General features: G+C 38.6%; 1 protein-coding gene across 2 annotated transcripts in view; it reads right to left on the bottom strand.

The window, feature by feature from the left end:
* Nucleotides 1–10,056: 10,056 nt before the first annotated feature.
* The window catches only part of LOC149187112 (uncharacterized), a 53,397-nt gene continuing 47,341 nt past the window's right edge, over nucleotides 10,057–16,112 (bottom strand). Inside the window, exons 3-7 of one of the 2 annotated variants that reach the window (XM_089411287.1) lie at nucleotides 12,040–12,173; nucleotides 11,681–11,907; nucleotides 11,315–11,521; nucleotides 11,137–11,217; nucleotides 10,057–10,832 (exon numbers count right to left, since the gene is read on the bottom strand). In XM_089411287.1, coding sequence (XP_089267413.1) covers nucleotides 10,583–10,832; nucleotides 11,137–11,217; nucleotides 11,315–11,521; nucleotides 11,681–11,907; nucleotides 12,040–12,173 — 899 coding nt within the window. In that variant the 3' untranslated portion in view covers nucleotides 10,057–10,582. The remainder of the gene's footprint in view (nucleotides 10,833–11,136; nucleotides 11,218–11,314; nucleotides 11,522–11,680; nucleotides 11,908–12,039; nucleotides 12,174–16,112) is intronic. The other variant, XM_089411288.1, reaches the window with a different exon arrangement.

Below are 16,112 nucleotides of genomic sequence, written 5' to 3'. Positions count from 1 at the left end.
CACTGTTGATCTGCAGGATCTCTGATCCAACGGTCCACATTAAATTTCAAGCGGCTTAAGGATACGGAGGTTACCTGCCCGAAAAGGCGGTTTTCCTCTCTCCTCCGCCAGCCACGCGTCGTTTACTGTATGGGATCGGGCGGAGCCAGCCTAAAACCGTTTTCTGCCTAAGGCTCACCCGAAATCCCGCCTACAGAACTCAAATTTCATTAATCGTGCCTTTATTTCCCCTTCGGGTCTGATTTTATTACTTTCGGGCATTTTCCTTTGTATTTCGTTTATTCAACAAAAATGCGATTTTACATAGAAAAACCCCAACTCATATATATATATATATATATATATATATATATATATATATTTGGGCCAATCCTGTCGAGTCCGGCTTTATCGCAAGTCGCATATATCGGCCCCACTCCTTTGTGTTGCTCCGATGCGATATTGCGATGCGACATGTCGCAATCGCATATCGCAAAGTCCCAGGGTCTTTCCATATGGCATCGCCAATGCCGATTCGTCGATGCCAATTTGTCAATCCGATCATCGGCAATCGGCGTATCGCATGATCGGCGATTGGCGTATCGCAGGATCACAATTGCCAAGTCTAGGGTCCCGATATCACACATGTGTCTACCTCCGATCTGATACATCGGATCGGCGGATCAGAGTTTCTTCCGCCTCCGCCTAAGTCCGGCCCTTTGCCTTTTTCCAATGCCATTTCCCTTTATAAGGGTTTTTTGCCATTTTTAGGAGATTTTGCCTCTTTTTCTAAGGAACAAAGGACCTCTTCTTTAAGCGATAACTTCTGCATCCTAAGTCCATTTTAGCCTATTCAAGTTGCAGTAGATTCAAAAGGAGATGATCTCTGCAATGGAGCTATTTCCAGGAACTTCCTTGGACTTTCATTTTCCACTGTGAAGAACACTTAGACTTAGGAGTCTATCCAAAATCCGTTTTGGATCATGCCTTCCCACTAAAAGAACTTTTTGTCTCCAAAATACTGATATACTGATCTGAACAGTACCTGAGAGTAACAGCGCCCTCTTCTTTCAGCCTCCACACACTTGCCTTGCATAGTGCCTCTGAACCAAAGTCTCTGACCACTTCCCCTCCTGGATGGGCTGGTCTTCCTGGAAAGCATTGTCTTCCTCCTTACCTTCCTGCAGAACTTCTGCTGAAATGGTCATAGAAGGTGGTTTGAACTCCTTTGCCTTGATCATTGATCCAAGGTAACTCAAACAAATATGAAGTTCATCTGCTTCACAAAACTTTCATTTGTACCTGTTTGAAAAGTTGTCAACAACAACAGAAACATAGACAACAACTAGATGGCCTAAACTCCTGCTTCAAAAAAAGAAACAGATTTTCACATCTTGTGAACACCTCCATGTCTTATATCTGCATACAAATGATGGACTATATAACAAGCCCACAAAACATGTCTTTAAACAAATGACCCTTCAAGGCAAGCATGTAGAAAAAGACCATTAGGACTTTTTTTCAAAAGATGAAACACTTCATCATTATCTCCATTTGGAGACCAAGTTAACTTCTCCCAAGTCAACATGGCATCACATGCATGTCAAAGCAATCAACCCTGCAAGTTAATTACACATACATGTTCAAAAATGAGGAAATCATCAACATCCCTGTGTTCATACATCTCCTGCTCATGCATGCATTTCATCCTTCAACTTTCACTTAAGCACACTGTACTTTCGAAGCTGAAATGAAATATAATGTAGATGCATCAATAGACATGCAATCTTAATCGGATAAGAACTTTAACCGTTTCTTACCAATCCTTTTCAAAGGTATTGCCTTTGTCTGCACATCAGCATCATCATGTGAATCATCCTAAGAAACATCATTCATGGAATCTTCCTTTCCATTTCTGCCATCTTCTCTTTCCACTTTCTTCATTTTTTGTGGAAGCATTGCTGGATTCAGAGTCCAGCATTTTACAAAAATATGTCCTAGCTTATGGCAGTAAGTGCACTGCATGTGCATTGTCTTGGCAGCATGATTTGCCTTGTCCAATGGACCTTTGGCTTCTTGCTTATTTTCCTTCAAAAGTTTCATGTATGTGGCCATTCTCTTCCAAAATCTAGAAACATTATGGTTATCCAACCGACAAAAGGAACATGCAATTATTTTCTCATACATATGGGGAAATTTATTATGCTTTGCACAATCAAAAGGAAAATGTTTAGAACCAAATTTATACCTTTCTCTTTCACCTTTATTGCCTTCATGAGGAGGTGAATCAAATGAAAAAGTGGCTACCTTTGGAACACCATCAATCTCTTCAAGACTGTTAGAGTCTCCCCAACTCTCTGGTTCAAGTGTGTGCTTCTGAACACGTGCATCCTGCAAATGATGTTTCAAGCTATTGCATTCCTCCTGAATACAATCTTCACACTCTATAATGCAACTCCTCCTTGGAGTTGTTTCAATGGCCTTCATGGCAGCTTTGGAACTTTCTCCATAAGCTTGTCCATAGCCAAAACCCAAATACTTAGGCCTTTCCTCAATCATTATTGGCTCAACAATACCTTGTGCATGTCTACCCAAGCCTTTTCCTTCATAACCCATCTTGGACATTAGCTTGGAACCCATGCCTTTAGTATGTTTTTCAAAAGAACCAATATAAGCATTCTTAGAGGAGGCTGAAGACAAGATAGAATGGTTTACCTCTTCTTCAAGCTGATACTTGACCAAGGCTTTTTGGGCAACAAAGAGTTGTGTCTCCAACTCATGCATCCTTCTCAAGTTCATATTTGCAATATGAAGTTGTCTCTCCATTTCCTACAATTTGTCAATAAGCAATTGCTTCTCTTCCTTCATGGAATTCAACTGCTCTCTAAGTATGCTGCTATTTCTTCCATCCTCGTACATTTCTTTCACCATATCCATCATGGTGGACAAGTGTTGCTTCATGTCTTCATCAAAGAGTCTTGTGATGAAGAAAGAAGAATTTGATGACTCACTTGTAGAAGTAGTCATTATGCCAATGAACAAAAGAACTTCAAACAAGATTAATAAAGGGCTTTATAAGCAACCTTTTGCAACAAACCTCTTGTGCTTCAAGGATTGCTTTGAGGTCCTTTGGAATAGAAGAATGCCTTCAGCCCTTCTTTCTTCTTGTCCTTCCTGGACTGAGCTATCAACAACATTCCCTTCACCTCTGCAAACTCAAACAATAGTCAGTCTGCAACAAGCATACAATCAATCTTTAACTGCCCAAACACCTTTCAAACAAGCAATCTTTGCTCTATCAATGAAGCATTCTAATATAACCTTTTTTGAAGGTGGGAGTTAACCAAACTTATGGCTCTGATACCACCTGATCTGAAAATGGGGCACTTAGGCTCCTTGTCTATCTTACAAGGACCTCTCCCGCTTCCAAAGCTTAAATGTTCCCAAGTCTTATTGATTAACCAATGTGGAATTGATAATATGCTTGAAAATAAAGGTGTATGCTTGTGTTTGGTTTTAAACTGTTTATGTGCTCTGAATTAATTTGCTTAAACTGATATAAGACATATAACAGTGAAGCAATGCAGCCAACAACAAACACACATAAGATAGCAATTTAATACGGAGTTCACCCAAACCCCCTGGGCTACATCTCCTTGAGCTCTAGTCAACTAAACTAGGCTCTCTGGGATTATGGCAAAGTCTTTTTTACAAGCTCTTGGCTCAAATCCATTGTTTTACACAGAAACAATGGGTTTAGACACCATTTTATCCCTGGCTCTTGAAGCTCTCGGCTTTCTGACTCTCGGCTCTCACTCTGGCTCTAGCTCTTGGCTCTGGCGCTTGGCTCTGGCTCTTGGCTCTGGTTCTAGCTCTTCGGTTCTAGCTCTGATTCTGGCTCTTCGGCTTTGGCTTCTTTGGCTCTCTGCAGCTCTCTGGCTTTTCACTTGACCTCCAAGTGACTCCCTCAGCTGCTCTACGCAGTAGCTTTTGCTCTCTCTCTGCGCTCTCGGCTCTCCAACTGCTTTTAGCATTCAACCCCCTTTCAATTGAGCTCTCTGGGCTCCTTTGATGCATTTTCCTGGCTTTTTGATTTCCCTAGTGGTTTCCCTGTGTTCAATCATTCCCCTGCGACTATGTGGCTTCTCTGTGTTCTCTGTTCCACTGGCCATCTGGCTCTGCGATTCTGTGGCTTTCAAACACCTCATCGTCTGCCAAAACCCCTGTTTATGGCGTGGAATGATGATTAGGAGTTGTTATAGAAGGAATCGAGGCCGTTTCATAGGCAAAAACCCAAAAACTAAAAAAATTGCCTTACACAGAGATTTCTGGAAAATACACTGTCGAACGTGAAATTCCATTCAATCGCCCCTAGTTCCCTATCGGATCCGCCATTAGGTGCCATATCGCATCGCAATAGTGTATTGGACAAAATCCCAAATACACGGGAAAACCTTCAAAAATCCGACAAAATCCTTTTTATCGGATTTGAAAATGTATAGCATCCACCCTATAATTATTTCGGGTCCGCCTTTGGCTACAGTCACAATCTCCACCGTTGATCTGTGGGATCTCTGATCCAACGGTCCACATTCAATTTCGCGCGGCCTAAGGATACGGAGTTTACCCACCCGAAAAGGTGGTTTTCCTCTCTCCTCCGCCAACCACGTGTCATTCACTATATGGGATCGGGCAAAGCCAGCCTAAAACCGCTTTCCGCCTAAGGCCCACCCGAAATCCCGCCTATGGAACTCAAATTTCATTAATCACGCCTTTATTTCCCTTCGGGTCCGATTTTATTGCTTTCAGGCGTTTTCCTTTGTATTTTGTTTATTTAATGAAAATGTGATTTTACATAGAAAAACCCTTTCCTTCCGAAACTTAAAATATATATATTTGGGCCGATAAGACCCGTCCGGTTCGGCTTTATCGCAAGTCGCATATATCGGCCTCGCTTCTTTGTGTTGCTCCGATGCGATATTGCGATGCGACATGTCGCAATCGCATATCACAAAGTGCTGGGGTCTTTCCATATGGCATCGCCGACGCCGATTCACCGATCCGATCATCGGCGATCGGCGTATCGCACGATCGCAATCGCCAAGTCTACAGTCCCGATATCGCACATGTCTCTGCCTCTGATCCGATACATCGGATCGGCAGATCGGAGTTTCTTCTGCCTCTGCCTAAGTCCGACCCTTCGCCTTTTTCCGATGTGATTTCCTTTTATAAGGGTTTTTTGCCATTTTTTAAAAAAATTTGCCTCTTTTTCTAAGGAACAAAGGGCCTCTTCTTTGAGCGAGAACTTCTGCATCCTAAGTCCATTTTAGCCCATTCAAGTTGCAATAGATTCAAAAGGAGAATATCTCTGCAATGGGGCTTTTTCCAAGAACTTCCTTGGACTTTCTTTTTCTTCTATGAAGAACACTTAGACTTAGGAGTCTATCCAAAATCCATTTTTGATCAATGCTTATATAGTTAGTTATTGCACTCAACATACTTGGTTCGGGTGGGCAATTTTTAGCTTTTGCATACATATTATTCCTCGAGACAAAGAGTGTATAAAACTATAAGATCAAAGCCAATTTGGGGATGGAGATAGCACTACATGTTGGAGTGGCAGTAGTCTTCAACTGAAAACTAGTCAACTCATAGTGTATGAATTCTAATTCATTGCAAAATTGGAGTCATAATAGGTTATCGGTAATTTTCATCTGTATTGAACCTTTCCTCAATGGTGGATACTCTATTATTGTTGTTCTTCATAAATAGTGGTATCATTCTATTCTAGTTTTATTTCCATTCCCTGGTATTTTTAATCCTAGGAGGAGTTTGTTCTATGGTTTACTGGAATTGAATTTAGGCTTATGCACATTTACCTTTCCCTCTTGGCCTAACTCTCTGGGATCATGCCTCCCTAGTTTCAATCTTGTCTATCCTCTCAGGTTTAACTTTCCCTTTTGCAGTCTCCACCTCTAGTTTTATTCCTACTCCCTAATTATCCCTCTTTGTTGTTTTTGATTATGCTTATTTACCTCCCCCTTGTGATACTTTTTTTGGGTTAGGCTACTCCCGATCGCTCAACCACATGGCAAGATGTCATCTTTCTCACATTGTTGAGGGAGAAGAGGGCAATCAGGTCCCTCCCCTGTCTCCAACCCACCTCCCTTTACAAATCTATCCTAATTATCCCTCTTTGTTGTTTTTTATTGTGCTTATTTACCTCCCTCTTGTGATACTTTTTTTGGGTTAGGCTACTCCCGATCGCTCAACCACATGGCAAGACATCATCTTTCTCACATTGTTGAGGGAGAAGAGGGCAATCAGGGCCCTCCCCTGTCTCCAACCCTCCTCCCTTTACAAATCTATCCTAAACCTAAACATATGTCGAAGCCACGATGGATAGGTATGAAAACATCATTCCTGGAGTGGTTTAGAGAGCAATCTTTGAAGTCGAAGGCTAGGTATGACAAAGTAGAAGGTTATCCCTAATAGACAAGTTTACGAAGAAACAAGTGAATGGATTCCTAATGTAGGCAACTTTACCAAGGTGCACTCCTCATTTTACAAGTAGACATTCAACATTTACTGGCACATTTAAACTCTAATGGGGAGAGTGCTTACAAAATGAGCTAACACCCAACAAGAACCGTTAATTTGCATGGCTGAAATCATGGAAAATGTTAACAAGGTCAACAAAAAAGTCTCAAGACTAACCAAGAAATTGGCAAAGTATGACTTCCCCTCTTCAAACAATGATAATGAGCAACAACCATTGATCCTTGTGAACTCCCCTCCTGAATGATGATCAAGCAAGCCAGTTCTCTTATGAAAAAACACAATTTACAAAGTAGATATGTTCATGTTCATCAGTTTTTAAGTTTTGTATTATTTTCTAGTTATAATTTCAGTTTGAAAGACAATATAGTTGTCCATAGAACATTTAACAGAAAAGTTGTGAACCTGTGCTACTAGTGTAGATTCCCAAGTGGCACACTGGTAGATGACAATATTTTGTTATATATGCCCATCTAATAGTAATATATTAGGCCTAAATTTACAAAAAACAAAAAACAAAAGCTCATTAGAATAGCCCATAAATCCTTGATTATAGACTAAGTTAAGCTCTCCTTATGATAAATGTAACCCTATCAACCCAAGAATAGGTCGGCACTAGTTTCCCTCTCTCATTCAATTAATTTTCTTTTCAAACTTCCAACTTGTTAGCTTGCTAAAATTCCTATAAACTAATATATATATATATATATATATATATATATATATATATATATATATTCTTAAGAGTTTGTATTTTAATGTAAAGCTACATTAGGCTATAAATATAACTCATTAAAAAATTCATTTTAAATTTCTGTTTCAAGTTTAATGCAATCTAACACAACTCAGAAACATTGATTTTTGGCTAGTTTATTTGCCTTCAGACCAACTTAAATCATAATTGTATGTTCTTTAATTATATTCATTTTAACATTCAGAAAAAATTCAACACCTACATTTTTCCTGGAAAAACCAATTCTTCATATCAAGGTTGGACAAAATTCTGAATTTAACATTTTTTTTTGGCTTGACCCACAAGGGATTTGAATCTTGGATCTCGTTTACCTAATACTTTATAACATGTGATTGACTGGCTGCCCCTTGTGGGCCTGAATTTAACATTTTGGAAACTTAAAAATTTCCAAATTGCCTAAACCAGCTAAGGTTTGAAAATTGCATTTTAGGAGCACTTTTCAACATCATGCAATAAGGAGTTAATTCCAAAATTTCCATTTAAACCATTGTTTTATAAAAAAATCAGCATTTTGCATCATTTCTCATGTTGCAATTAATTTTTAGAATCTGACTTTTGAGACACATTCACTTCATGTTTTATCATTTACTTGTTTAACTCGAATTTCACATACAAATCTGAAACAATTATTCACTAAGACATATCAAAGATTCAAATCTGATACAAGCTAAGCAATCCAAACTCACATATCACAACACTTTGAAACCTAGTTTGGAACCACCATCTGTAAATCAACTTGAGAAATACTTCAAAAAAACTGTAAACAATTTCTTTGGTTCAATCAAACTTCACTGATTAAATATCATGATATTTTCAGTCATCTACTTTAGGGATACCCCGCTTTGGTTCAATCAAACTTCACTGATTAAATATCATGATATTTTCAGTCATCTACTTTAGGGATACCCCGCTTTGAGTTGGAGAGGAACCAACCTGAAGAGTGAGGAGACACCGTGGTTGTGATACTAGACAGCCTTCCACAGTAACACAAATTAACACCTTGTACTTGAAACTTTCACACATTATCTAAAAAATTAGCCATTTGGGTTCAACTTCTCATAATAGTCACTCTTCACAACTTCTTAAACTTAGAATTTGGCTCTATTTAAAATTCACCCTTAACAACCAACGAAGTTATTAAATATTCCTCTTAACTATGTAAAACTCACCATTAACAGCCCCTGATATAATCCAACAGTGAAATTTTGAATCATAGGCAACGCATTCGACATGTTAAAATATTTCAAATCCACAAGAGATCAAAGAATGCACCAATTCTGAAGATTATGTTCAGACATAGAGACGGGAAAGGAATCCTAACCTTGACAAAGAGATTCATCAAGACGACTTAAAGCAACCCAAATGATACCAAAGGAATAATATGAAGACGAGAGGAGGTGGTGCCAAGCAACTAATAAAATAACTGCATTCACCGGGTGGCAAATGTGTCATGAGAGATTCATCTACCCAGATAAACAAAATGAAATATTACTTCCCTCACCTAATGTAACATGAATAAAAAATAACACCTATTTATGTCAAGGGCTCTCTTAAATCTCGGGGATATAATAAGAATGCTTTGAAAAACATGAAATGTCATCGATCCAATAAGAATGTCACGAAAAATATGAGAACAGATCTATGTTTATCCAACATCCTAAAATAGAGAGGATGCCAAGACCTGAAGCATTGACGTGTGTAAAAGCTTAGTGGAGATTAATACTCGAGAACATCCAAACCAAAAGGGCTTTCACTATCAAGAATATTTGATTCTGATTGCCTTGTTATCTCCTCTATAAATGCCGGTAACTAGGTTTCCTATAATATAGAGTTAGTTGATCTTACGTTGTATCTATTGCATTTGATATGATGAAAGATTTTATTTTAAAAAATATTCAGTTACTCTACACGGCACAGAATCTGAACTAAAAGTTGACCCATCTTAAAATGGCATTTGCTACTAAACGTTAACAATAGTTGGATATTGACACAGAGAACATGGACAAGAATTAACAGTTTTCAGACCCTCATATAAAATGCTAAGCAAGCATGGTATGCAATTCACTAGACAAATATCGAGTCCCAAACACTCACATAAAAAACCAATGTCAATGAAAACCTTTATGGCTTTCCAAGGAAAGTTGGAAAAAACTTGTTTACGAAATGCTTCCAATTGTTTATTTTTTAGATATGTAGTCATTGTTGTCATGCCTCAAACAAAAGTTTCCATTACAAGCCAAGAAAAGTATTCAAAATTTTCCAAATAAGCATATCCAAGTATATGCAAATTCACCAAATAAGAATAGTTATTTTACCTTTCCTAAAACATTCGCTGTGCCTAACTAAAGATCATCCCTGGATATAGATACGTCAAAGCCTTAAAAGCCTCTCTAGTTATACTATTTACAGATTGCCTCAGGAGAAAGATCAAGCAAACGCAGGAGGAGCCGTCAATGCCAAAAGACTCACTTTTTGCATCTTGCGTTAACCACAGTTTGATATCAACAGAGAGAACATAAGCAGCACTTATAACAATTTTCAGATCCTCGTGTAAAATGCTAGTAGGTGTGCATTCACTAAACAACTATTGTGAATCACATTGAACGACTAATTAAAACCAATGTCAATGAAAACCCTTATGATTTTCTAACAAGGAAAATTGGAAAAGCATACGTGTTTCCAGATGGAGTTGTCTAAATATTCTACTTCTGGGACCTATTTTGGTCATATATAGGCCCAAAAAGTATAAAAGTTATAATACTCCATTTCCAAAATGCTTCTAATTTGTTTATTTTTCAAGGTATAATGTCATAGCTGTCATGCCTCACACAAAAGTCTTCATAACAAGTTCAGAAAAATATTCAAAATTTTCCAAATAAGCATATCCAAGTATATGCAAATTCCCCAAATAAGAATAGTAAATTTACCTTTTCTCAAACCTTCCCTGTTCTTAACCAAAGAAGACCCCTCGATATAGAACCATCAAAGTCTTAAAAGTCTCTATGGTTACACTATTTACAGATTGCCTAAAGGAGAAAGACCAAGCAAGAAAATGAGGCCATCGATGCTAAAAGACTCACTTATTGCATCCTATCTAATGGAGGGCCCTCCAAAATCCAAACAATAGCCCTTAGAGAGGTTTGGGCAAACAGCCTAATATGGTGCAAAGAATAATTCCCTAAAGAGAGCCTATCAGGCCAATTGACACAAGTGAGAAAGAAGGACATCATGGCAATCAATATGAGACGCAAATGGCAAATAGCAGCAATTTATCGATGCAACCTGCCTAAGTCAGCATGAATTTGACCTTACATCAAAGCACCAGCAGTAGTAATCAGGTTTTGAAATCGCCAATAGAGCTTCAGGTGTCATTTTTTCCAAATCTGACTGTCTCAATGAATTGAAGATATTGTGTCTATTGGACTCTGCAGTACTTTCGCCATCCTTCTGCTCATGGACTTCAGATCGCATTTTCTTGTAGAGGCGCATTGATGCTATTGCATCCTCGCAAGGGTCATGATGACCATTTTGTATCTTGTATCTGTGCCAATCATAATAAATCATTTACTATCAATCATCAAATAAATCACAAAGTAATAACTATAGAATCCCATGTTTCATATTGCTTAGTATATCTACTTTTAGAATTGTGAACTATAATATGGAACTTAAACTTGCGACCAGTGATGACCAATTGCTAGACACAGATCATGAGAGCAAGGCATCTTTTCACTACGAACTTCTGTTGCAAATAATATAACTTGAAGGTATTATCCAAATTGAAGAAAGAAAACGACTTTCCCTAAAATATGGAATGTTTCGAGATTGGAAGGAAAGCAAAGTACCCTAATAACGTTTTAGTGAGATACTTGAGAGAATGACTTGTCTTTCCAGTTTTGCGCAGCGGTGGATACTTGGAGGTGTCCCTGAAGATGATAATATGAAATTATACATTACAACTTTATCACAAATAAAACAGGAGCAAGGTAGTGCTCTAGATTATGTTCTTAAAGGGGCAGATACCTGGTGAGATTACTAGGGTATTCAAGCATTAAGCATTGCAAATCATGGTCTAGGCCATGTCCTACAAGGAGCTTTGCTTTCCCCCCTGTCAAGCGTACTCGTGAGACAGATTCACCATTATACAAAATTTGCTTGACTCTCTCTGCTGCCTCCTTCACTGGCATGGCATCTGCAATATGCTCTGCTTTTATGCCAGTTATGTCAAACCTGCAATACAAATTGACACCATAATTTACCTAGTCTAGAAAATATAATTTCAGAGTTGATTTTCTACAAGAAGATAGTCATTCAACATATCACATTTCTTACAACTAACCTAAAACAACAGTTTAAAATTTTTGTATTGGCAAGGTAGTCACTGGTCACCTGTAATCTGTGACAGGAAGCTGTGGCTTCACATATGTCTGAAAGAGAACATTTTCTTCTTCATCAACCAAGCAGACTCTGGCACAGAGGTCAAGTGAACCATCCTGTCCACCACCGACCATCTCACAATCCAGAGCAACAGCAGAAGCTGGACCATTCTTTTCAGCTTGGACACGCTTATTTGCCCGAGAAAGAGAACCAGCCTGAACCTGCAATAATAAGCCAAGCTAAATAGGAAGATTAGGCCTCATATTTTCATACCCAGTATGGTATATTGACAAACTATTTAAACAATCAGTAAATTGGAACATTCTAAAGTCTATTCTTAAGCTCACCATAAACTAAAAACATTCACTTACGGACGGTGAAGCAGACTGCATTAAGCATGTTTCCCGATGAATGGAGGCTGCTGCAGGGCTATCCAGAATAGTTAAACACAACGAACACCCCCTTTTGCTGAATTCTACGGAGCATTCAGCCTTAGGCAGAGGACCTGCAACAAAAAATGCTCTATAGTTGAATTATGAATGAATCATCTTATAGGACTAGAATTCTAGCAATAAAGATCCATCAAACTTGAAATTACAGCAATACAGATGTAGTGCTCACAGATGGCCATAGTATTTAGTATTAAATAGGCATCCCTAAACTGGTTATGAAAAAATTATTGGCATATTCGAACAGATGAGAACATTTAAGTGTATCACAGAATTTGGGCAAAGCTTAAGCACGACAAAAAATGGCTGAAGATACCAAATTTGCTTGACTTCAAAACTAACCTTTCGTCAACACCTATGACAGAGCAGAAGTCTGGGGAATCCTTTTAGTGAGACGACTATTCTTTGGAGATGCTTTGAGGAACATCCCTGAGGGAGAGCACCACAAAGTGAGGACTTTCTACAACTGAGATGCCTAGTCTGATGAGGCACCTACTCTGCCAAAACCAAACAAGACTCGCCAAGCCTCATCACTCTGACCTCATTCCATGCAGAATGGGAGGGACCACAGCAAAGTTGGAACTTTAACGGACAGAAATAGGGAATTACGAGAGGCACATCGAAATGACTATATGCCAGATCTGCTCGATTTCAAAATTGGCAATAGCAAGCAGACTTTCCTCAAGAATCGACACCTCCCATTGGGCCAAAGTTGAGGGATGTTTTTAGCTATGTTCCACCAATTTTCCAGGACAGGGGAGAGCAGCAGCAGGGAAACACACAAGGGGCATGTGTGGGAGCACCCACAAACTTTAGGAAAATTCAGGGGGAACAAGTGATGTCTGGGTCCCTAGCATAGCGGTCCCCATCTATAAAATTATAAAATATTAAAATAATAATGATAAAATCACAGGTCAACTGGGTTTATCTTGAGTAGTTAGGAGGAATGATTGTTATCCTCCACACCCAGGTTCAATTCCTACAAGTGACATGATGAGCTTTGTTGTAATGACTTTGAGCCTTGTTGAGTTTGAAGTCTCTCAAGGAACGAAACATGTATATTTCTCATATGGCATATAAAGATATTTCTCATAGGACAAAAATAGTGATTAAATCACAACAATCACAATTCATCCATGCAAATTCATCATTGGGCAATTCAGTGGAAATGCTATATTCTTGCCAATCCCGAAAGCTTGAAAATTGTTAAGTCTGCTAAATTCTAAATGAGATGTGAAATTCCACTTTCTCCATATGAAGTCTGATGAGGTTGGAACCACTCTCAAATATCCTGAAACAATTAATGGTAATGTTAAAAATTTAAGTAAAAGGATAGAAAAGGTAAGATAAAGGAGAATGAATGTTTGAAGAGTTTCCTTTATCTTACCTTTTCTATCCTTTTACTTTAAAAATTTAATATTACCATTAATTATCAAGGTCTTAGACTCCTCAAAGCTCTAGCACTTTTTTTTTTTTTATCTTCATGGACTGAGGGGGATCACTCACGCATCCCCCTTCTTGCTGGCAGAGGGGAGTTTGGGGCAGGGCGGAATGTGGGTGGTGTGCTTAGACATCCCCCTTTTGGGGAATGCATCCCCAACACTAGGGAAACGTTTCCCGTGCATTTCCCCAAGTTTCCCCCAAAGGGGGGCATGTAGAAATGTTTCAATAGGGTTCCATTCTCACGTGAGGTGCTTTTTAGTGAGAATGGAACCCTAATGAATGGTTTACACTCTGTAGCTTTCCAGTTAGGTGAAAAATTGGAAAATTGTTTTTCTAATTCACTTGGAACATAGGTCATGTTCGTCTATGAAGCTACTAGTCAAACTTTGAGAGTGGGACCACCAGTAACAAGCCTCAATGTTCCCCTTGTGATTTAATCCCTTCAAAAGGCTAAACTGAGAATATAAGCCTTATAATTTTGAATTAAGCTTCGGCAAATAGCTAAAGAAGAACAATAGCAGTATTATGGGAAGAACTCCAAGCTGAACCCTGACATGATTCTTTCAGCTGCTCCATGTAATTGGTTTTTTATGATGTACTTTGTCATTAGGTATGCATTATGACGTCTAAATTGTGATGTTACTTTAATGTTTAATACCGAGAACTGTTTAGAATTCTTTTTAGAGATTCTTGGAACTGTTTAGAATTCTTTTAGAGAAATGGATTATTCACTATGTTACCAAATTTTGGGCTTATCATTTCACATATGGGAACTAGTACAGAAACCTTGGAACACCTGTGAAAAATTTTCCCATTAGTTTCCTGTATAGAAACATTTTTAGTAATGTTCGACATGGTATTGCCATATTATGATATTTTGATTTGGTAATTGGGCAATGTACTTGCCAACTTGGCATGCACTTATTTCTAAAATTTGATATTTAGTGAGAAGTTAGAACTAGTTCTAGTTCTGTTGAGGTATTGTCATTGATGGCAAAGGGCAAGCTCATGAATGCTATGGAATGGTCCATAATGTGATCATGGTTATAGTTGAAGCAGTAATGTGATCATGGTTGTATCACGGTGTACCTCCTGTCCAACAATTGCAAATAAGTAAATACTAGTTATCTGTCACCACCTCCTACTCAAGCATAAGACCAGAAGATCAGTTGTTGAACCAACAGGCAGGAGGCTGCAAAACATTGTGTACAAATTTGATGTCTGGGCAAGATGATCAGTTCTGTCGGCCCTGTTCATTTCTTAGTCAATTGCAACATTTGAGTTTATGAAACTTCATTGGAATGTGATCCCAACAAAATGATGATTGATAATGGTCGTGAATAGTAATGATAAGCCTGAGACTTGCCTTTGCATTTCCTCACAAGAGTTGTAATTTAAAGGCACAACAGAATCTAAATAATTTAACTCTATATTGATGTCAAATCTACTTTGCAGGCCTCAAAAATAGTCCAGTCTTCTAACACCTTAAATCTCTATTACCTTTTGTTCGTGTATACCGTTATAAGGCTTACCAATAGCATTTGTGTTTGCCTTTAAGCATGTCATGGATGAAATCTAAGTTGGTTGTGACTGTAAGTTTCTATTAGGGGTTTGTAATTTCGGTTAGGAGGTGTGAAATCAGTCTCTACCCTCACGTATTGCACATGCATGAACCGATTGAAAAAACAGGGAGCTATCTCTGCATTTGTCTATAAAAACAATCCACGTCGACCCTAATGTCGGCCCTATCCAATATAGGTTGGCTTCTCCAATGGACGTTTCTTTTCTACATGATTGAGCTTGCATACATTCGACCTCATATAGGCATCCAACTCGGCAGACAAGGAGAAAATAAAAGGTTCTTAAGAAAAGGATAAGTTCATAACTCATGAACTTTGTAACAAACAAGAAGAACTCGTGATGACTTCAGTGGTTGGATCTGGTTTTCTTGGTATATATTTCATTATTTCTTGGTGGTTTTTTTGTCTGGTTTTTAGTGAAATTCTTGTTGGATTTGTTGCCCTCCTGAAAACAAATTTTGGCTCTGGGATATTAATTTTCGGCCCTGAGGCCTGCTCCTGAATTTTAGGCCCTGATGCATGCTCCTGAATTTTCAGCCATGAGGCATGCCCCTGAATTTTCGGCCCCGAGGCATGCTCCAGAAATTTCGGACCTGAGGTATACTTCTGCAACTTCGCACCTGAGGTATACTTCTGCAACTTCGGACCAGAGGTATACTTCTGCAACTTCGGATCTGAGGCATACGAACCTGTGGTTGATATTTGTGACAGGCCCGAATAATTCTTAAGTACATCTTCTATGTTCAGTTTGAGGAGGACACTTGATGAATGCTGATTTCAGTAGACAATTCAAACAATCTTGGAGCTTGTGTGAGCTGACCTGGAGCACCCTTTTAGACAGACTTATAGCAGACCATGGAGACATCTATGGGAGCAGCTTATGGAAGGCCTATTGGGCAGACCTTGAAAACATCATTGATGCCTCGGTGATGTAGCATTAATGAAGCAGATGTTGTGAAGAATTTTGCAGAC

This window comes from Pinus tabuliformis, chromosome 3_1 (genome assembly GCF_031772625.1).
Source record: "Pinus tabuliformis cultivar Carrire ecotype Pingquan chromosome 3_1, CPIR1, whole genome shotgun sequence".
NCBI lineage: Eukaryota > Viridiplantae > Streptophyta > Pinopsida > Pinales > Pinaceae > Pinus > Pinus tabuliformis.
The sequence above is the reverse complement of the archived record's forward strand: the minus strand, read 5'-3'. Positions and strand labels throughout refer to the sequence as shown.